Here is a 23,419-nt window from a genome sequence, read left to right as displayed (position 1 = left end):
AGTAAGCTCAGGGGGTGTCAGGGTTACTAGCGGGGGGCCTCAAGGGTCTGTCTTGGGCCCTATATTATTTAATATATTTATTAATGATCTAGTGGAAGGGTTGCATAGTAAAATAGCAATATTTGCAGATGATACTAAACTTTGCAACGTAGTTAATACAGATGAGGATAGGGCACAGCTACAGGAGGATTTAGATAAATTGGGGAGTTGGGCCAAAAAATGGCAAATGGGGTTCAATGCCGATAAATGTAAGGTCATGCACATGGGAAAGAAAAACAGCAGTCACCCATACATATTAAATGGGAAACCGTTGGGGAAATCTGACATGGAGAAGGACCTGGGCGTCTTGGTTAATAGCAAATTAAATTGGAGTGCCCAGTGTCAGGCAGCAGCTGCGAAGGCAAATAGAGTCATGGCATGCATCAGAAGAGGAATAGGGGCATATGATGAGAACATTGTTCTTCCTCTGTATAAAGCGCTGGTAAGGCCGCACTTAGAATATTGTGCACAGTTCTGGGCTCCGGTGCTCAGGAAAGACATATTGGAGCTAGAGAGGGTACAAAGGAGGGCGACTAAGGTAATAAAGGGAATGGAGGGACTAGAATACCCAAAGAGGTTGTCCAAATTAGGCCTATTTACGTTGGAAAAGAGAAGGCTTAGGGGAGACCTCATAAACATGTATAAATACATCAGGGGGCAGTACAGAGATCTCTCCCATGACCTGTTTATACCAAGGATGGTGACAAAGACGAGGGGGCACACTATGCTTCTGGAGGAAAGGAGGTTCCTGCACCAGCATAGAAGGGGATTCTTTACGGTCAGAGCCGTGAGACTCTGGAACTCTCTGGGAGAGGAAGTGGTGATGTCCAACTCACTTAATGAGTTCAAGAGAGGCCTGGACGCCTTTCTTGAGAACAATAAAATTACATCTTATGCTTAGCGATAGTTAATTAATCCAGGGATTTAATCTGACTGCCAGATTGGAGTCGGGAAGTGAATTTTTCCTCAATTATGTAAATTGGCCTATACCGCATGGTTTTTTTTGCCTTCCCCTGGATCAACGCTGCGGAATAGCTGCAGTGCACAAGAAATAGGCTGAACTGGATGGACGCTTGTCTTTTTTCGGCCTTATAAACTATGTAACTATGTAACTGCACTTTCCGGTACTGCTGCTGCCGTTCTGTATCCCAGTCTGCCTCTGGCGAGGTGTCCTCAGGTGTCAGGACTCCCGTATCCAGGTCAATAAGCAGCTTACCAGGTCTTGCTCTCATTAGGTAAGTCGGGGTGCAGTTGGTGGAATTTACTGGGATGTGGTTATACAAGTCCACCAGATCAGGCAGTTTCTCAGGCCACAGACTGCGTTCTTCCAGGGGCAACGTTTTCAGCAAGTCTATCACCGCCTGGTTCATCTTCTCGCATAATCCGTTGGTTTGGGGGTGATAGGGCGTTGTCCTTATCTTCTTGCAGCCATACAGGTTGCAGAAATCCTGGAAGACCTCCGCTTCGAAGGCTGGACCTTGGTCAGTCAACACTTGCTCCGGATACCCGTGTGGACGGCAGAAGTGCTGCTGGAAGGCTCTAGCTGTTGTCTGAGCCATTAAGTCCTTGACAGGGACCACCACCAGGAACCGGGAGTAGTGGTCTACGATGGTGAGGGCGTAGACGTACCCGGACCTACTTGGAGCCAACTTCACATGGTCCAGGGCTACCAGTTCTAGTGGCTGCTTGGTGATGATGGACTGCAGGGGAGTCTTCTGGCTGACACGGTCCTTTCTTCTCAGGTTGCACGGGCCGCAGTCTCTGCACCATCTCTCAATGGCCCCTCTCATACCTACCCAGAAGAACCGTTCACGCAACAGGAACTCCAACTTCTTCCATCCAAAGTGCCCTGCTCCGTCGTGGTATGCCTCCAGGACCATAGCCGCGTCTCGTCTCGGGACCACTACCTGCCAGGTCAGCTCATGTGTCCGGGAGTTGACAATTCTCCGGCACAGCTTCCCCTTGTAGAGAAACAGTTTACTCTTCTCCTTCCACAGCTGTTTGGTCTCTTCCGGAGCGTCTTGATCAAGGCGGGCATCAGCCTGTGTCAGCATCTCTTTTACCAGGTGGACGGCTCGGTCACTGTCTTGCTTCTCCGCCCAGCTGTAGTGGGGTAAGGGATTGAACGTGGCAGAGTGCCTGTCCCTTACACGGTGGGAACACTGGGTAATCCCACGACGGTGGAACGCAGGGAGTTCAATCTCTTCCAGTTCTTCTGGATCTTCCCCTCCGTCCGGCAAGTTCGGCATCCTGGACAGGGCGTCTGCGTTGGCATTTGTGCGTCCCGCCCGGTATTTGATGGTGAACTCATAGTTGGATAGGCGGGCCATCCATCTCTGCTCCAGGGCACCAAGTTTTGCAGTGTCCAGGTGTGTCAACGGGTTGTTGTCCGTGTACACGGTGAACATGGAAGAGGCAAGGTAATGTTTAAAGCGCTCGGTCACTGCCCATACCACCGCGAGGAACTCTAGCTTGAAGGAGCTGTAATTTTCAGGATTCCTTTCTGTGGGCCGGAGCTTCCTGCTGGCGTAAGCGATCAGCCATTCTCTGCCCTGTTGGATCTGGGACAGCACCGCCCCTAACCCGATGTTGCTCGCGTCTGTGTGGAGAATAAAAGGCTGGCCATAATCAGGGTACACCAGGATTTCATCCCCCGTGAGGGCCATCTTCAGCTGGTGGAAAGACTCATCCTCCAGCTTGTCCCATTTGAAGGGCGGCTTCTGGTTTTTGGCCTTCCTGGACTGGCCTATCAGGAGGTCCTGCATAGGAGCTGCCATTTTGGTGAACCCGGAGATGAATCTTCGGTAGTAGCCTACCAACCCGAGGAACTGCCGCACTTCCTTTATGCTGGAGGGTCTTGGCCAGTCCTTAATCACTGTGATCTTATCAGGGTCTGGAGCTACTCCGTCAGCACTCACCACGTGTCCCAGGTACTGTACCTTTGGCTTCAGTAGATGACACTTGGAGGGTTTCACCTTTAGGCCGTAGCCTGCCAGGGCGTCAAACACTTCTGCCAGGTGTCTCAGATGGTCCTCGTATATTTTGGAATACACGATGACATCGTCCAGGTATAGCAGGAACGTCTCGAAATTCCTGTGCCCCAGGCAGCACTCCATCAACCGCTGGAAGGTTCCTGGTGCGTTGCAGAGCCCGAACGGCATACAGTTGAATTCGCTGAGACCCATCGGGGTGGTGAACGCGGTCTTCTCCTTGTCGGCCTCTGCTGCAAGAACCTGCCAGTACCTGCTAGTAAGATCCAAAGTGGAGAAGAAGTTAGCAGACTTTAATGCAGCTAAAGATTCCTCTATCCTAGGTAACGGGTACGCATCTTTGTGTGAGATACGGTTGACCTTCCTGTAATCTACACACATTCTCATGGTGCCATCTTTCTTTTTCACAAGAACTAGTGGAGCTGCCCAGGGGCTACAGCTGTCCCTGATTACCCCAGCCTCCTTCATTTCTCGCAAAATTCCCTTGGCATTCTAATAGTGTGCAGGGGGTACAGGTCGGTATCTTTCCTTTATGGGTGGATGGTCTCCTGTGGGGATGTGGTGTTCTACCCCCTTTACTTGCCCAAAGTCTAGCGGGTGTTTGCTAAAGACTCTTTCGTACTCCTGCACCACCTGGTAGACTCCCTGTTTTTGGTGTGAAGGAGTGGAGTCGGTGCCCACATGCAGCTTCTGACACCAGTCCTCCATTTGTTTCTTGGAGCCGTTACCTTCCTCTGGTTGAGATGGAGGCAAGGGTTCCACGGCCTTTACAGAGTTTTGGTTAACGGTGAACAATTTGGCTAGAGTGGCATACCAGGGCAAGTATACTTCTCTTTCCCCAATGTTTAGGATACGGACGGGTACCCTCCCATGGCGTACATCGACCACCCCCCGTGCTGTCAAAATGGTGGGCCTACTGTCTAAGTAGACGGGTTCTACCATGGCTTGGTAGTCCCTTCCTCTTAACCCGATTGCAGTCCGGCACCAGATCATCATCTCACTTTTTGGGGGCATGGCGATAGGGAACGGGTCACTCATCCTTACACTACCAATCTCACCACCAGACAGTTCTACCTGTTGCCTTTTCATCAGGGCTCTGATCTCTTTTTGCAGGACACGCTGCTAGCTGGAGCTGGCGTTCACCGCAACCTGCTGTAATATGAGAATTATCTCTGCAAGACAATTTTCAATAACATTAGCACCCAAGGTTATCTTAAGGTGGCTTTCACGACGGTCAATGTCCACAATAATCAGTCCTTGCGCTGGCAGTTCAACTTTACCAATTTTGATGGTCACCTCTTTGAATCCCACCTGCGGTACGGGCTGACCATTGCTGGCGATGATGCTCAAATCGTCATCTGGGTAGCGGGTAATATCTGAGTCATTCCAGTACCGCTTAAAAAGCACATAGGGGATGGTGGTTACCTGTGACCCGGTGTCCAGTAGTGCACTCATAGGAATGCCATCCAGCACCACAGGCAAGACCGGTCGTCCCCCTACGTACTTATCACGCCAGCTCGATGGGCCTGATAATCTTATGCCTGGGGGTCGGCCCTCTGCCCCAGGTTGGGCCCGTTTAAATGACAGTACCTTGCCATATGTCCTGGTTGGTTGCAGCGGCGGCAGATGGGTTGTCCGTCCTGGTTGTAGCGGTCGCTGGGCCTTCCTCTGGACGATGGGATCCTCCTCTGTTGACTCCAAGGGACGTCCTCCGGACTGGAAGCCAGCTGGATCTTTCCTGGGGAAGACACCTGTAAAGACTGCACAGTTCTGTTTAGCGCCGCAACGCTTTTGGTCAGCTCTTGGACCTGATGGTGCAGGTCTGCAGCCAGGGCTTTGTCCAAAGCCTGTGCATCAGCTTCCACAGGCTCTGCAGACAAGGGCGCCGCCTCCTGGTGATAGGTAATAGCAGGGCGCCTGTGGGTTACAGCGCCACCTGGTGCCGGTTCTCAGAGCACCTGGATGGCCCTGTCTTTGAACTGCGCAAAGTCCAAATCAGGGTTCTGCAAGGCCATTACATGCAACTGGGTTCGGTGGGCGTAGGACTGTAGACCCTCAATGAACTGTTCAGTCAACAGCTTATCCTCATTCCGCACACTGTCAGGGTCTGCCTGCTTAATGGCTCTCAGGGCCTCCTGCAAATTCAAAGCATAGTCCCGTATACTGTCTTGTGCCCGCTGTTTGCATCCATAAAATTTTAGTTTGATCTCTGCTGAGGTGCGGGTATCAAAAGTGTCCTTTAGACGGGCCAGTATTTCCTTTACAGTCCCCTTTTCCCTGGCTGACCAGGACCTCACTTCTCTTTGGGCTGCTCCGATTAACTGGCCTATCAGGATGCTTACTTTTTGTTCCTCGGACAGGGGGTATACTTTGAATAGGCTATACAGTCTTTCTTTAAAGTCGCTCAGGGTATGCGACTCCCCTGAGTACTGGGGTAACCATGCCGCTCTGGGGATATACGGCATTGTGAACGGCATCACTGCGGCAGCAGCCGCGCTGGCGGTGGGAGCTCCCTCCATTCCTGGTGTCTTCCTCCCCCCTAGTTAACCGTGGCCTACCTTCCGTTGCTTCTTCTCCGTAGGCCGCGGCTCCGGAGGCGATCGTCGGGGTCGAGGACCTTGCGTCGCGCGCTGGTGATGTCGGCGTCCGCTGGGCTCCTTCCAGGACCTTGCGCAGCTGCAGTGCATAAGGCGGGGCTTCAGCTCTCGTGCGCTTTTGGTGTCCACGCCCCTCTTCTTCCCGCGCGGCGTCCCAGAAATGGCACCCAATGGCGGGAAAATGGCGGCGGATGGCGGGAAAACGGCTGCGAATGGCGGGAAACTTCACCACGGTAAATATCACAGTCTTTCTTCAGGCACGCAGTACCCGGTGGTTGCGGGCATGAAATCCTGCTGACTACGCCAAAGTTGACGCGCCCCCTGGGCCGTGTGTGTAGGGGAATACCCGGAGCCGGGTCTCTGTGTAATGCTGGGGGTTGTAGTCTCCGTGGCGACGACCCGGTCCCGTGGCTCAGGGTGGTCAAACCAGTGGCGGATCTGTTTACTTGATTTTGTAATGTTTAAATGTCCGACTACGCCACCCGTGGATTGCGGTCACTGAGAACCGCCGCTGCGGGGCAGACTGCTGAGGCTGGTGTTGTGTGCGCAGCAGAGGGTAGTATAACTCCCCACGGGAGGAGTATAGCCTCAGGGCAGTGAGTGCAGATGGTGAGGGTTGTGGTGCATGGGCGCAGCAGAAATGACTCAAAGTCCGTGCAGTGCAGTTCAGGGTCTTTACTGTTGTTAATGAAGGAGACCCTGCTGGGAGTACTGGCTAACATTAGAGGCCTGGTCACTCTGTGAGCGAACAAGAGTCCCCCTGGCCAGGTGGAGGTGTAGGCCTTCCCGTCTGACTGCACTCTTCCTGGCTACCTTGCTGTAGTCATGTAGAAGCCCACGTCCCTGAGTGTACCGTGTGGTGCTCACCCGTATGGCTGCTGACTTGGGTCCTTTGGTTCCTTCCGCTCCTCGATGGCGGTGCCGGTCCCTTGCGTGTGACTGAGCCTCTGGGCTTTCTATGGCCAGAGGACCTGAAATCCCCTGCCAGGTGGTTTCTGCTGCTGGATGTTAATATCCTCACAGCCTCGGACTCCAGTGTCCGGTTCTCTGCATCTTCTGCCAGGATGAGCTCTATCAGCTCCAATCCCTGGCTCTCTGCTCCTGTGTTGCCTCCAGAGCTCATTGCTGCTCCTCTGTCCCTTCCTCTGGACTAGAACTCAACTCTCTAACCCCGCCCCAGATCCAGTTTATAAAGGGCAGGTTCCTCCCCTCCCTGGACTGGGGCAGGAGGCATTGCATGCAACAGTGCTGCTGACCAGGAAAACCCATGCTCGCTCTCAGACATGGTATTTCTACCACTGTGGCAACCAGACCCCTGGGGTGCCACACAGTCACTGTGTACATACCTTACATTACTGATCCTGAGTTACATCCTGTATTATACTCCAGAGCTGCACTCACTATTCTGCTGGGGCAGTCACTGTGTACATACATTACATTACTGATCCTGTACTGATCCTGAGTTACATCCTGTATCATACTCCAGAGCTGCACTCACTATTCTGCCAGTGCAGTCACTGTGTACATACATTACATTACTGATCCTAAGTTACATCCTGTATTATACTCCAGAGCTGCACTCACTATTCTGCCAGTGCAGTCACTGTGTACATACATTATATTACTGATCCTGTACTGATCCTGAGTTACATCCTGTATTATACTCCAGAGCTGCACTCACTATTCTGCCAGTGCAGTCACTGTGTACATACATTACATTACTGATCCTAAGTTACATCCTGTATTATACTCCAGAGCTGCACTCACTATTCTGCCAGTGCAGTCACTGTGTACATACATTACATTACTGATCCTGTACTGGTCCTGAGTTACCTCCTGTATTATACTCCAGAGCGGCACTCACTATTCTGCTGGGGCAGTCACTGTGTACATACATTACATTACTGATCCTGTACTGATCCTGAGTTACATCCTGTATTATACTCCAGAGCTGCACTCACTATTCTGCCAGTGCAGTCACTGTGTACATACACTACATTACTGATCCTGTACTGATCCTGAGTTACATCCTGTATTATACTCCAGAGCTGCACTCACTATTCTGCTGGGGCAGTCACTGTGTACATACATTACATTACTGATCCTATACTGATCCTGAGTTACATCCTGTATTATACTCCATAGCTGTACTCACTATTCTGCAGGTGTAGTCACTGTGTACATACATTACATTACTGATCCTGTACTGATCCTGAGTTACATGCTGTATTATACTCCAGAGCTGCACTCACTATTCTGCTGGTGTGGTCACTGTGTACATACATTACATTCCTGATCCTGAGTTATATCCTGTATTATACTCCAGAGCTGCACTCACTATTCTGCTGGTGCAGTCACTGTGTACATACATTACAGTACTGATCCTGAGTTACATCCTGTAATATACTCCAGAGCTGCACTCACTATTCTGCTGGTGCAGTCACTGTGTACATACATTACATTACTGATCCTGAGTTACATCCTGTATTATACTCCAGAGCTGCACTCACAATTCTGCTGGGGCAGTCACTGTGTACATACATTACATTACTGATCCTGTACTGATCCTGAGTTACATCCTGTAATATACTCCAGAGCTGCACTCACTATTCTGCTGGTGCAGTCACTGTGTACATACATTACATTACTTATCCTGTACTGATCCTGAGTTACATCCTGTATTATACTCCAGAGCTGCACTCACTATTCTGCTGGGGCAGTCACTGTGTACATACATTACATTACTGATCCTGTACTGATCCTGAGTTACATCCTGTAATATACTCCAGAGCTGCACTCACTATTCTGCTGGTGCAGTCACTGTGTACATACATTACATTGCTGATCCTGTACTGATCCTGAGTTACATCCTGTAATATACTCCAGAGCTGCACTCACTATTCTGCTGGTGTGGTCACTGTGTACATACATTACATTCCTGATCCTGAGTTATATCCTGTATTATACTCCAGAGCTGCACTCACTATTCTGCTGGTGCAGTCACTGTGTACATACATTACAGTACTGATCCTGAGTTACATCCTGTAATATACTCCAGAGCTGCACTCACAATTCTGCTGGGGCAGTCACTGTGTACATACATTACATTACTGATCCTGTACTGATCCTGAGTTACATCCTGTATTATACTCCAGAGCTGCAGTCACTATTCTGCTGGTGCAGTCACTGTACATACATTACATTACTGATCCTGTACTGATCCTGAGTTACATCCTGTATTATACTCCAGAGCTGCACTCACTATTCTGCTGGTGCAGTCACTGTGTACATACATTACATTACTGATCCTGAGTTACATCCTGTATTATACTCCAGAGCTGCACTCACTATTCTGCTGGTGCAGTCACTGTGTACATACATTACATTACTGATCCTGTACTGATCCTGAGTTACATCCTGTATTATACTCCAGAGCTGCACTCACTATTCTGCCATTGCAGTCACTGTGTACATACATGCCTTGCATTGATCCTGAGATGCATCCTTGTTATACTCCAGAGCTCGGTTTTGATATTTATCCAAGTGATATTATAATCAGACTTTAGCCTCCGTTATCCCTTTATATAAACAGTTCCTGTGAATTCTGTATTATCAGCCAATATTGATTGAGCAAGAACCAGCAAAGGGTAAACAGACGAAGGGAGATCGGAGAAATGAAAGTGAGACCAACATGGAGACCACACAAACATCCAGTACAGAAAATGAGAATGATTTAAAGGGATCTTCGAGAAAATGAGACAGAATCGTCCATCGTAATCGTTCACTGGGGCTTCATCTTTCTTAAAACTTTATAGGGCCGCTGACAATTTAATGAAGATCTGGAGATGTCACTAACATTATAGATAAAGGGCTGGCAGCACCTACTGATCCCACAGGGAAACATGGCCTCCGTCATGCTTCATTGGGGACTTTATGGAGGATCTGAAAGTATATTTTTCCAAAATTTTGAGTTCTTTTGTCAGTCTTATGAGGTTCTGGTGAGTGGGATTGTGCACCAACCCTTACAGAATAAGGTTCAGGAGACACAGGGTCCGAGAAGCTAAGACACGAGCAGCTGAGTTTTGAGGTCCTCGGACTGTCCAGCTACTTTATTAGTCTTTGCGTTGCCTTCAATATGTGTTGAAATTATGGCCAGACTAACAAGATGGCTTACTGATGATCTACTTTTACTTCTTTGACCCTGTAGCACCTTATAGCTCAGCTTCCAGGCAGAAGATTACTGCTACTCAACATGTTCCCAGCAAACTTTATACTAGAAAAAATTCCCTTTTGGGTCACATCATTTTTAACCTTCCTTCCCCATAGCCCCGTTACAGTTTAACTCTGCATTTTCCTTTCATCATTTCCCGGAGGTTCACTCCTCCCTGGAGGTGTAGTCTGGACTGTGTTCTTCTCACCCAGTGCAGCAGAGCTCGAGACACAGAGGACTGAAATGGGGCACCGACTACAGGCAAAACCTATTTCATCAGGTGGCCTCCTCCAGGTGGTCCTCCTCCTCCTGGTGTTATTATTTGCAGCAGGTATGTAGAGACCTCAAACATTTTACTTGCAAGTTCCACGTTTGGCCAGCGATATGTAAGAACTTCATGCACTTTGAGCAGAACTTTTTTTTTTACTGACTTCTTAGTTATGAAGTTTGCAAATAAGCAGCAATATCTGTAGACAGATACAACCTATAGCCTTTGTAGGATAGTACTTTGGGTTTAAGCTCAATCCAGATGCTGGTATGCCAATAGTCTGCTGAGTATGAGTCCCTGAGATGCTCATCTCTGTCAAGTCATTTGCTCTCTATCTGGTCTGCACGGTGTCTTGTCACGAGAATCTGACCAACTTGCGGGTGCTGCTAGAAATATTCTGTCCTTGGTGACCTTTGGTACAATGGGTGGAGACCAGGAGACAAACTTGGCTCTTGAACTCATCCTATTTGCAATCTGGTCTTATACTTTTCTTGAACAGGGGGTCTTCAGCTTCCACTAAAGCTCCTTAGTGACGTCTGCTGCAATGGGTGTAGACCAGGAGACTGACTTGGCTCTTCCACATGTCCTATTTACTGTCTGATGCTTTTCTCGAATAGGTGGTCTTCAGCTTCAAGTAACGTTGGCCATACACATGGTCAAACTTGGACTGTCCTATAAGGGTATAGGTGAATCTCCCCGGTGGGTCCTTGTGCAGGGGTAAGCATCTTACCCTCCTACATGAGCAGTAGTTGGCCCAAACATTTGATTCACTATGTAGCCTAACCGTGGCCCCCACAGTCAATGCTACTGTTAGGGCCTTGCCACCCCAGTATGACACTGCAAATCATCATAAAAATCAAGGGGGCCCATATACATTGGATGATTGGCCATCCCTCCGATGTCAGCAAGTTCGAATCACTTTCATCTAACAGGTATGGGAGCCTAAAGTCCAACTTCTTCAGGTGCTTTGGGAAAGTGATCGCGAGGACAATGATTTAATCTAATAAGGTAGTAATGCTTGAATTTTGACTAACATAGAATCTTGCTATTGTCTTCCAATCTCATATTTAAATTATTTTTTCACAGCTTGCGAAGCAAGGGTTCTTTGCCCTCAAGATCTTGGCAACAGGACTTCTACTGTTGCCCTTACGGATGGACTGAATGTGGGAAGCACTGCCAAATTCCAGTGCCCCTTAGGACAATACCCCTGGCCACAAAACAGCCGTACATGCCAAACAAATGGCAAATGGACAGACATAAAAAACAGCTATGGGAGGAAGATAAAGGAAATATTATGTAAAAGTATGTACTAATGAGTATAAACATTGTCATAGTCCTTTGGTATTAGAGGACATGCTCTTGAACTGTCAGTGAAAAACTGACAAGGAACAAGGCATATATATTTAATAGATTTTCATAAGCAGTTACCTGAAAGAATAATGATGAACACTTCCTGGAGGCGGAAATAGATTCATATATGATTTCGAATCACTATTTTGTCATTAAGACGATTTTGCCACTTTAGCAGCTAAGTTAATATAAAATTGCAGTGGACAGTTATTACTAAGTCACAGGGACCGCTATGGGTACCTTCTTAAGTCCATTAATGCCATTTATATGAATGGCCCTGTGAATAGGCCTTTAATAGTAAAATCAATTTGTTTATTATATTACCCTTTTATTTCAAATATTCTTTTGACTTTTAATTTTCTTGTATCTTTTCAGAAATTAGATGTCCTGACCCTGAAATGTTTGAAAATGGAGAATTTAATCCAAGAGGGCCTTTCTTTGTAGACTCCAATATTACCTTCATGTGTAATGATGGCTACATCCCCAGGGGATCTATGGTGAGAATATGTAAGAAAAATGGAAAATGGAGTGGAGAGACAGCAATTTGTGATAATGGAGGTAAGTGTGTGGCTACCAAAGGTTAGTATGCACTGCAGCAAATGCATGTGTAAAGCAAGTGATAAATGGATAGATATTAAAAAAACATCTCTGGATGGAAGGTAAGAGCAATAACAGTCCCTTAAACTACAAGTGAAAAATTTACGAAAACCTAGTATATACTTGTTAACTGGAATTGTAATGGGCAGAACATTCTATTAATACTTAAAGGGAATTTTACTGCAGGTTTTCCCTATGTAAACTGACAAAACCACATGAAGATTTTTTTTTACTTGCCTACAAGCCTTGATATCGCCCCTGCTGGCCCACAAACATTGTAAAACATAGTTTCAAATTGTCCCATTTGGTATAATAATGAGATCTGAGTGGTCTTGGTGTCCAGACCATGTTCAGTGCCCCGTTTGTGAATACTAACACTGCCCAATCATCTCTCAATGACATCGATCAGGCCCCCAGCGCCATCCCCACAAGCTCTGAAATTTTGCATCCACACCATTGATCAGAAGTCTGGTAGAATTAACTAATCCTCTGTACATGAGCCAGTCCTCTGATTAGTATCGCAGTTGAAGGATTTCAGAGGCTATATGGATGAAATAGAGGACGTCATCCACGTCAGTCAGAGGTGAAGGGAGCAAAGCATTGTCTGGAGAACCCATCCGACCACTCTTTACCATAACACTTGTGACTATTTCAACATTTTTTTGCAATGTATTGTCACGCACGGTGTGGGAAAGACTAAGTGCAACACGAAGGGAAGAGGGGGAGGAAGCCCAAACACTAGCGAAAGGGGGAGTAGAGTCCCCTAGGCAGATCTAATATCACCGTGCCTATCCTACCGTCCCTATATAGGTTCCAAACCTATCGCCGAGCAGGACCCTAAGCCCTGGATGTCCCTAGAGCTTGGCCCTAAATAGGGAGGGGGAGGGGTGAGCACTGGTCAGGCTTCACTACAAACTAAAGACAACAAGGTAGACAAACAAAGGGGATTAACTTAGCTTGAGCAGACACCAGAGGAGAAACACCAACTGTCCTCCAAGGGCACCAAAGACGAGACTAGCCGACTGCCATTACTCCAAGCCTGCACAGAACAGAGATACATAGAACTATCACCGGCGACTCTCTGGAGAAACTGAGGGTTTTTAACTACCAAAGCAAGGGTGTGTCAAGGGCACCAAAGAAGAAGCTAGCCGACTGCTAGTGCTCCAAACCTGCATAAAGGTAGAAACAAGTATCACCAGCGATTCCCTGGAGCAAACTGAATGCTTTTAACTCCCAGGCAAGGGTGTGTCAATCAGCAGCAGGAGGGAGGTCGCCGCTGGGTCCAAAAGGAAGAAGGATTAAGAAGGCGTCTGTAATGCCAAGCGCAGTGACCTACTACATCCAGATCCAGAGCGACTGTCTATTACACCTGACACACCCGTGACACGAATAATGGCAGTAGGGGTACTATGGAGGGGTCTTAGGGAACTAAAAAAAAAGTTAGTATGTTTATGGTTACAGTCTACAAAGTTTAATAAGACTTTCATCATGTATTGCATTTATGATGGTAATGGATCACTAATTTGGTTTCTGATCACTACTTTATCACGGTGAACAAATGAGCAGATTAATTTGGTGAAGAGAATGGGTGAGTGGCTCTTAGACAGACTGACCTAATAGTATGATGTCAGGAGTCATTATGGGATTGTTAACTATTAATGGTATTTGCATTACCTGTTGTCCTACCCTACAGCCGGCCACTGTCCTGATCCAGGATTACCACCGGGTGCAATGAAAACGGGTATTCGATATGATATTGATGAAAGTGTCTCATATAAATGTGTCTCTGGCTTCACACTAATTGGATCATCTACAAGAACGTGTCTAGAGAGTAGGCGATGGAGCGGGACCGAGGTCACCTGTCAATGTGAGTACAGAGCCCAAGAAGTGACTCTGAGGTCCAAAGAATATGTCGCCTTTAATCTTCACCCATTATGTTCTTATCTTTTTTTTCCAGCTCCTTATTCGTTTGACCTTCCGGAGGAGGCTGGAGAGTTCTTTGCAGGGTCACTCTCTGGAATCTTGCAAACTTCTGCATTGGAACGTAAGTTGTTCTGGGAAGTTGGTAAAGTCTTTGGGAACCTTCTAGTGGGCATGTGGTTTACCTGAAGTGGCCATGCATGAGAATGAAGCTCCACAAGTCCCTTCAGACAGGTAACCCTACAAGCCATGGCTCACTTTTGCCAGAGCTGTAGCTAGGCTTTTTTTCACCTGGGTCCAAAGGTACAATGTATTATTACCCTCTCCCGATATCTACGTATCAAAGAGACTTGTTGGCTTCCCTCCCGACACCTAGCACTCCGGGCAAAATTCCCCATTTGCTGCCCTGTAACTGCATTCCTCACAAAACCTGAATAATCTCTTAATCTGAACAATTCAGTCCCTAATTCATCATCGCCTTTGACCCTGTTTTTTTGTCTAGTTTTCTGCATTTTGCTAATTTTTTTTGTTTGCATCCAATTCATTATTCTATTTGCGCCTTTTTTTTTATCTATTTTATGTGCTCGTCTGTTTTTTTTTTGTTTCGCTTTCCTCTTTGTGAACAGAGTCTAGCAATTCCACATGCTTTAGCCTGATTCATCATTACGACTTTACAAAAAGTTGCAAAATTTGGCGCAACCTCACTCTAGTCATCGCCCTGATGTATTTTTGAGTATGTCAAACTTTTGGTGCAATTCTTGAGACTTTTGGCTCTAACTTGCGACTTTTGGTGCCAAAAGTCCCAAAAACAGTTCAAGACAGGAAGCTTTAAAGACCTTCTTTGACAAACAGTAACTAATACAACAAACCAAAAAAAGGAAAGTGACTTAAAAAAAAAAACAAATGGTAAAATGGGACCTCAGTCTTCGAAAAGTTGGGTGGCCTCTCCAATGAGAACTGTAATGGCAGCCAATATTGGTGGAACGGAAAATATCAACTTTCTATCTCCATTAAAAAGATCCATTATTCTGATACCTTTAATCAGCCTCTATAATACATCCATTTGCTTTCAGAAAAAGCGGGGAGAACGATGAAGATAAAGAAAGACGGAATTCTAAATGTCTACGTTCTCTTGGACGCCTCCAGTAGTGTTGGCGAAGAAAACTTTGGCATCTTCAAAGAGTGTGTTGAGATTCTTGTTGGAAAGGTCTGTAATGGCGCAATATCTGAGCCGATCAATCTGATATACAGTACAGACCAAAAGTTTGGACACACCTTCTCATTTAAAGATTTTTCTGTATTTTCATGACTATGAAAATTGTACATTCACACTGAAGGCATCAAAACTATGAATTAACACATGTGGAATTATATACTTAACAAAAAAGTGTGAAACAACTGAAAATATGTCTTATATTCTAGGTTCTTCAAAGTAGGCACCTTTTGCTTTGATGACTGCTTTGCACACTCTTGGCATTCTCTTGATGAGCTTCAAGAGGTAGTCACCGGAAATGGTTTTCACTTCACAGGTGTGCCCTGTCAGGTTTAATAAGTGGGATTTCTTGCCTTATAAATGGGGTTGGGACCATCAGTTGTGTTGTGCAGAATTCTGGTGGATACACAGCTGATAGTCCTACTGAATAGACTGTTAGAATTTGTATTATGGCAAGAAAAAAGCAGCTAAATAAAGAAAAACTAGTGGCCATCATTACTTTAAGAAATGAAGGTCAGTCAGTGCGAAAAATTGGGAAAACTTTGAAAGTGTCCCCAAGTGCAGTTGCAAAAACCATCAAGCGCTACAAAGAAACTGGCTCACACGAGGACCGCCCCAGGAAAGGAAGACCAAGAGTCACCTCTGCTTCTGAGGATACGTTTATCCGAGTCACTAGCCTCAGAAATCGCAGGTTAACAGCAGCTCAGATTAGAGAGCAGGTCAATGCCACACAGAGTTCTAGCAGCAGACACATCTCTACAACAACTGTTAAGAGGAGACTTTGTGCAGCAGGCCTTCATGGTAAAATAGCTGCTAGGAAACCACTGCTAAGGACAGGCAACAAGCAGAAGAGACTTGTTTGGGCTAAAGAACACAAGGAATGGACATTAGACCAGTGGAAATCTGTGCTTTGGTCTGATGAGTCCAAATTTGAGATCTTTGGTTCCAACCACCGTGTCTTTGTGCGACGCAGAAAAGGTGAACGGATGGACTCTACATGCCTGGTTCCCACCGTGAAGCATGGAGGAGGAGGTGTGATGGTGTGGGGGTGCTTTGCTGGTGACACTGTTGGGGATTTATTCAAAATTGAAGGCATACTGAACCAGCATGGCTACCACAGCATCTTGCAGCGGCATGCTATTCCATCCGGTTTGCGTTAGTTGGACCATCATTTATATTTCAACAGGACAATGATCCCAAACACACCTCCAGGCTGTGTAAGGGCTATTTGACCAAGGAGGAGAGTGATGGGGGGCTACACCACATGACCTGGCCTCCACAGTCACCAGACCTGAACCCAATCGAGATGGTTTGGGGTGAGCTGGACCGCAGAGTGAAGGCAAAAGGGCCAACAAGTGCTAAGCATCTCTGGGAAATCCTTCAAGATTGTTGGAAGACCATTTCTGGTGACTACCTCTTGAAGCTCATCAAGAGAATGCCGAGAGCGTGCAAAGCAGTCATCAAAGCAAAAGGTGGCTACTTTGAAGAACCTAGAATATAAGACATATTTTCAGTTGTTTCACACTTTTTTGTTAAGTATATAATTCCACATGTGTTAATTCATAGTTTTGATGCCTTCAGTGTGAATGTACAATTTTCATAGTCATGAAAATACAGAAAAATCTTTAAATGAGAAGGTGTGTCCAAACTTTTGGTCTGTACTGTACACTACCGCTCAAAAGTTTGGGGTCACCCAGACAATTTTGTGTTTTCCATGAAAACTCATACTTTTATTTATGAAATGAGTTGCAAAATGATTAGAAAATATAGTCCAGATATTGACAAGGTTAGAAATAATGATTTTTATTTGAAAGAATAATTTTCTCCTTCAAACTTTGCTTTGGTCACAGAATGCTCCTTTGCAGCAATTCCAGCATTGCAGATCTTTGGCATTCTAGCTGTTAATTTGCTGAGGTAATCTTGAGAAATTTCCCCCCATGCTTCCTGAAGCCCCTCCACAAGTTGGATTGGCTTGATGGGCACTTTTTGCGTACCATACGGTCAAGCTGCTCCCACAACAGCTCAATGGGGTTGAGATCTGGTGACTGTGCTGGCCACTCCATTACAGATAGAATACCAGCTGCCTGCTTCTTCCCTAAATACTTCATGCATAATTTGGAGGCTTTGGGTCATTGTCCTGTTGTAGGATGAAATTGGCTCCAATCAAGCGCTGTCCACAGAGTTTGGCATGGCGTTGCAAAATGGAGTGATATCCTTCCTTATTCAAAATCCCATTTACCTTGTACAAATCTCCCACTTTACCAGCATCAAAGCAAGCCCAGACCATCACATTACCTCCACCATGCTTGACAGATGGCGTCAGGCACTCTTCCAGAATCTTTTCAGTTGTTCTGCATCTCACAAATGTTCTTCTGTGTGATCCAAACACCTCAAACTTTGATTTGTCTGTCCATAAAATTTTTTTCCAATCTTCCTCTGTCCAATGTCTGTGTTCTTTTGCCCATATTAATATTTTCCTTTTATTAGCCAGTCTCAGATATGGCTTTTTCTTTGCCACTTTGCCCTGAAGGCCAGCATCCCGGAGTTGTCTCTTCACTGTAGACGTTGACACTAGCGTTTTGCGTGTACTATTTAATGAAGCTGCCAGTTGAGGAGCAGCAAGGCGTCGATTTCTCACACTAAAGACTCTAATGTCCTTGTCTTGTTGCTCAGTTGTGCAGCGAGGCCTCCCACTTCTCTTTCTTCTCTGGTTAGAGCCTGTTTGTCCTCTCCTCTGAAGGGAGTAGTACACACCGTTGTAGGAAATCTTCAGTTTCTTGGCAACTTCTCGCATGGAATAGCCTTCATTTCTAAGAACAAGAATAGACTGCCGAGTTTCACATGAAAGTTCTCTTTTTCTGGCCATTTTGAGAGTTTCATAGAACAAACAAATGTAATGCTCCAGATTCTCAACTAGCTCAAAGGAAGGTCAATTTTATAGCTTCTCAAATCAGCCAAACTGTTTTCAGCTGGGCTAACATACTTGTGCAAGGGTTTTCTAGGGTTTTCTAAACATCCATTAGCTTCTTACACAGTTAGCAAACACAATGTACCATTAACACACTGGAGTGGTTGTTGTTGGAAATGGGCCTCTATACACATATGTAGATATTGCAATAAAAACAAGACGTTTGCAGCTAGAATAGTCATTTACCACATTAACAATGTATAGAGTGTATTTCTGATTCATTTAATGTTAGCTTCATTGAAAAAAAATGTGCTTTTCTTTCAAAAATAATGAAATTTCTAAATGACCCCAAACTTTTGAACGGTAGTCTACTTACTTATATGAAGATCTGGCCTAATTATACCTAGGAAACATGGCGCATATGACCAGATCTGTGGAAGCCCCTGAGGAAAACATATGAGGTTGGATCCTCCTAACACTTCTTTTGCAATACTACTGCTCAAACCTTATCCCATGCTGTGCAAATGATTACCATTAACATACTCTAAAGTAACATTCTGTTGCCGTATAATACCGCCATACTGTACCCAAATAAGAGTACTAATATAATACCATAGGAGGCGCTGTGATTTAGGTTTGAGATGAGCTGCTAGGAATTAAAAAATGACTCATCCATGGGATCGGTGATACCTCGCCAATTGCTGGGGGTCCCACTGATTCATAGAGCGGGTCTTTGTAATGATTCATTAGAATTTGAAATAGTTGAAAAGTTGATAAAACCAAATGACAGATCTGCGTCCCAAGACCAAGCCTCAGGTCACAGCAGGAATTGGCCAATGGTTCTGTCCAAATTGTTGTTTTAACTTATGGCTTTGTCGTCCGACGTGACAACCTTCACGGATCAACTACGAACGACAAGTCATTCGGACAGTTGTCTCATCAGTCAGATTAAAGGGATTGTCCAGGACTTAGAAACTGATGACCTATCCTTAAGAAAAGTCAGTAATGCCATATTGGTGGGAGTCCGACACCAGCACCTTTGCCGATCTGCTGCTTCCAGCTCCCACAGCAGCCGGTTGTGCACAGTGTACGGAGTCGGACCAGCGCAGCTCCATACACCGCGTAGTGGCAGTTATCTGGTACTGCAGCCCAGCTCTTTATTGAATTGATTGATCTGAGCTGCTGAACCTGAGAACGGTCACTACACAGCGTGCGTGTATAGTCTCTCCTGGTACAGTAGTTTCTTGAAACCCTCGATCTGGCAGCGCGGAAAGATATTGGTGCAGCAAGATGAGTTGGATGGAGCAATGAAGGCTGTAAGGCTAAAGCTAAAGCTCCATGATACTGAAATCACAGCGACACATGGCAACATTGGATGTAATGATTTCGTATGGCGTAGCGTTGCGATCTGCTGCAACGCAGAGCGGCAAATGTTTCCAAATGTGTTGGATTTTCTGCCGCGAGTCGCATGCCACTTACCTGAAAACTGTTTAATTCACAGCAAAATCAGATTTTTAAAATAGTCGCGTGAAAGCAAGTCACAGACAAGATGCACAACTCTCTTTGTTGTGCGACTTTTCCGCTAATTCCATGTCGCCTTCACCTATAGGCTGGATGGCCACTGGAGGAGAAGGGCAGTAATCCACAAGGAAGACAGAGATTTAACGTAGGGAGACTGATGAAGCAGAGACGCATAAAGGGCACTGCAAAGAAGACCTGATGATGTGGCAGAGCTGAATAGAACAGAACACTCATTGTAGTGATGTAGCATAGCCCAGTGATGTAGCAGAGTTGAGTAGGTTAGAAGACTCACTGAAGCAAGGTAACAGAGCCCAGTGATGAAACAAGAGTGGGTCATATACTTACTATAATGATGGAGCAGAGCCCAGTGATGTAGCAGATCTATAATGATGGAGCAGAGCCCAGCAATGTCGCAGACTCACTACAGCAATGTAACAGAGCCAAATAATGTAACAAGAGTGAGTCAGGATGCTTACTATAACAATAGAGCAGAGCCCAGCAATATAGCAGAACTGAGTAGGTTAGGAGACTCAGTGACAATGTAACAGAGCCCAGTGATGTAACAAGAGTGGGTCAGGATGCTTTCTATAATGATGGAGCAGAGCCCAGTGATGTAGCAGATCTATAACGATGGAGCAGAGCCCAGCAATGTAGCAGACTCACTGTAGCAATGTAACAGAGACAAATGATGTAACAAGAATGAGTTATATGCTTACTATAACTATGGAGCAGAGACCAACAATGTAGTAGATTTGAGTAGGTTAGGAGACTCATTGTAACAATGTAACAGAGCCCAGTGATGTAACAAGAGTGGGTCAGGATGCTTACTATAATGATGGAGCAGAGCCCAGCGATGTAGCAGAGCTGAGTAGATTAGGAGACTCAGTGACCACGTAACAGAGCCCAGTGATGTAACAAGAGTGAGTCATATACTTACTATAACGATGAAGCAGAGTCCAGCGATGTACAGAGTTGAGTAGGTTAGGACACTCACTGTAGCAATGTAACAGAGCCCAGTGATGTAATAAGAGTGAGTCAGGATATTTAATATAACGATGGAGCAGAGCCCAATAATGTGGCAGAGCTGAGTAGGTTAGGACACTCACTATAGCAATGTGACAGAGTGGGTCAAGATACTTACTATAACAGTGGAGCAGAGCCCAGCGATGTAGCAGAGCTAAGTACTTTAGAACACTCATTGTAACAATGTAACAGAGCAAAGTAATGGTGTGGACACTAACTACTTGAATGATCAGGTGGCCAGAACCCGTGTCCTGGACAACCCCTTTAAGTGCATGGTGCCGCTCTGTGACCCTGCAGAACACAGTAATGACAGCTACCTTATAGCTCTGCCGACGCCTCTGTCTTGTTCTCATCCTCTTAGCTCGGGAGGTTTGATATGAAGATTCAGTTTGCAGTGATATCTTTCGCCACGGAGCCTAAAGTTATTATCAGGATTTCTAATGATGAAGACGCCAACGATGTGTTGGATCTTATCGGACAGGAGCTGAGATACAGCGGTGAGTGCCACGGGGCATATACATACGACCCCATTCATCAGATTCAGGGGTAAAAACTGCTTGAAATGTCGCAGATATTTTGTGACTTTTAGTGTTTTTACACCAGTCCCGCAGTTTCGCCAATTATTTGAAAACCAGGCGAAGCTCAGTCGGGAAAGGCGTCTCTAAGAGCGCTCAACGAATTCATCTTCATTTACGTCACAAGAGTGGTGTAAATTACGGCACAAATGTACATCAGTCCCCAACCCAAGGAACATTTCTTACGCTGGTGGACAGGCAAATAAAAGATGCGCCAAATTCCAGTAAGAAGCGAGCGCCGCTCAATGAATATGGCGCATATTGCTGCAGCGATACTGGAGCGCAAAACGCCAGAGAGGGAAAAACACTCACAAGTGGAAATTCAGAAACTCACTCTTCTTTTTCCTTCACCTCGACTTTAGATCACAAGGACAAGTCAGGGACGAATAGCTACGCTGCTCTGAGGCAGGTGTACGAGATGATGGCGCTTCAAGAGCAGATATATAAGAAGGAAGGAAGGTGGGATTCTATCCATCACGTCATCGTACTGCTGACCGACGGTGAGAGACCCCATCAACCTATACACTCACATACACTGCTCTAGGCAGAATAGGGACAAGTAAAGGGACGTTATCATCAGGAAATCATCTGTAACCAGATAGGTGATATAACAGCTCACCTCCTCCTCCTCTACAATGACTGATAACACAGGATCCACCATTCACAATAGGTGATGTCACAGCTCACCTCCTCCTCCTGTAGAATGACTGATAACACCTCTATGTGCAGTAGATAACACAGGATCCACCATTCACAATAGATGATATCACAGCTCACCTCCTCCTGTACAATTACTGATAACACCTCTATATACAATAGATAACACAGGATCCACCATTCACAATAGATGATATCACAGCTCACATCCTCCTGTACAATTACTGATAACACCTCTATATACAGTAGATAACACAGGATCCACCATTCACAATAGGTGATGTAACAGCTCACCTCCTCCTCCTCTACAATGACTGATAACACAGGATCCACCATTCACAATAGGTGATATAACAGCTCACCTCCTCCTCCTCTACAATGACTGATAGCACCTTTGCATACAGTAGATAACACAGGATCCACCATTCACAATAGGTGATGTCACAGCTCACCTCCTCCTCCTGTACAATGACTGATAACACCTCTATATACAGTAGATAACACAGGATCCACCATTCACAATAGGTGATGTCACAGCTCACCTCCTCCTCCTGTAGAATGACTGATAGCACCTCTATATACAGTAGATAACACAGGATCCACCATTCACAATAGGTGATGTCACAGCTCACCTCCTCCTCCTGTACAATGACTGCACCTCTATATACAGTAGATAACACAGGGTCCACCATTCACAATAGGTGATATCACAGCTCACCTCCTCCTCCTCCTGTACAATGACTGATAACACCTCTATATACAATAGATAACACAGGTTCCACCATTCACAATAGGTAATGTCACAGCTCACCTCCTCCTCCTCCTGTACAATGACTGATAACACCTCTGTATACAGTAGATAACACAGGATCCACCATTCACAATAGGTGATGTCACAGCTCACCTCCTCCTCCTCCTGTACAATGACTGATAACACCTCTATATACAGTAGATAACACAGGATCCACCATTCACAGTAGGTGATATCACAGCTCACCTCCTCCTCCTGTACAATGACTGATAACACCTCTATATACAATAGATAACACAGGAACCACCATTCACAATAGGTGATATCACAGCTCACCTCCTCCTCCTCCTGTACAATGACTGATAACACCTCTATATACAATAGATAACACAGGTTCCACCATTCACAATAGGTGATATCACAGCTCACCTCCTCCTCCTCCTGTACAATGACTGATAGCACCTCTAGGCCTCAGGTCCTCAGATTCCAGCAGAAGCTGCTCCTTCTCTTACCCAGTGGTGGCTTTACAGTTGCAGCTGATTCTTCTACAATTGGGGTCCTTCACCCAGAAAGGTTGTAGTCACGTGTCTGGTCTCCATAACATGGAGGTCCAATCCTGAAATAGCCAATGTCTCCAATAACGGCCATCCAGGATGATTCCTGCTGAACCACCTTAAAAGGTGTCTACTGTATACACATTGGGCAAAACTCAGCCAAACCAGAGGATTTCTTCATTATTGGCCCATCAGACCTGCTAGTTGTCCTGTGACAGCAGTGGAAACTAGGTTCAGTCATGCCCT

The 23,419-nt window shown here is 45.9% G+C and overlaps 1 protein-coding gene across 2 annotated transcripts in view; it reads left to right on the top strand.

Moving 5' to 3' along the window:
* Positions 1–23,419, top strand: part of LOC141155155 (complement C2-like) — a 54,393-nt gene that overhangs the window by 15,280 nt on the left and 15,694 nt on the right. The window contains exons 1-8 of one of the 2 annotated variants that reach the window (XM_073641842.1): positions 9,996–10,167; positions 11,191–11,406; positions 11,830–12,012; positions 13,745–13,918; positions 14,009–14,095; positions 15,045–15,178; positions 20,998–21,133; positions 21,574–21,711. In XM_073641842.1, the coding sequence (XP_073497943.1) occupies positions 10,080–10,167; positions 11,191–11,406; positions 11,830–12,012; positions 13,745–13,918; positions 14,009–14,095; positions 15,045–15,178; positions 20,998–21,133; positions 21,574–21,711 (1,156 nt within the window). In that variant the 5' untranslated portion in view covers positions 9,996–10,079. Of the gene's footprint in view, positions 1–9,995; positions 10,168–11,190; positions 11,407–11,829; positions 12,013–13,744; positions 13,919–14,008; positions 14,096–15,044; positions 15,179–20,997; positions 21,134–21,573; positions 21,712–23,419 lie in introns of those variants that run through there. The other variant, XM_073641843.1, reaches the window with a different exon arrangement.

The sequence above is a fragment of the Phyllobates terribilis genome, unplaced genomic scaffold, assembly GCF_046119375.1.
Source record: "Phyllobates terribilis strain yellow unplaced genomic scaffold, ASM4611937v1 Scaffold_7__3_contigs__length_470593459, whole genome shotgun sequence".
Classification (NCBI taxonomy): Eukaryota; Metazoa; Chordata; class Amphibia; order Anura; family Dendrobatidae; genus Phyllobates; species Phyllobates terribilis.
Note: the sequence above shows the minus strand (reverse complement) of the source record. Positions and strands in the feature narration are given on the sequence as shown.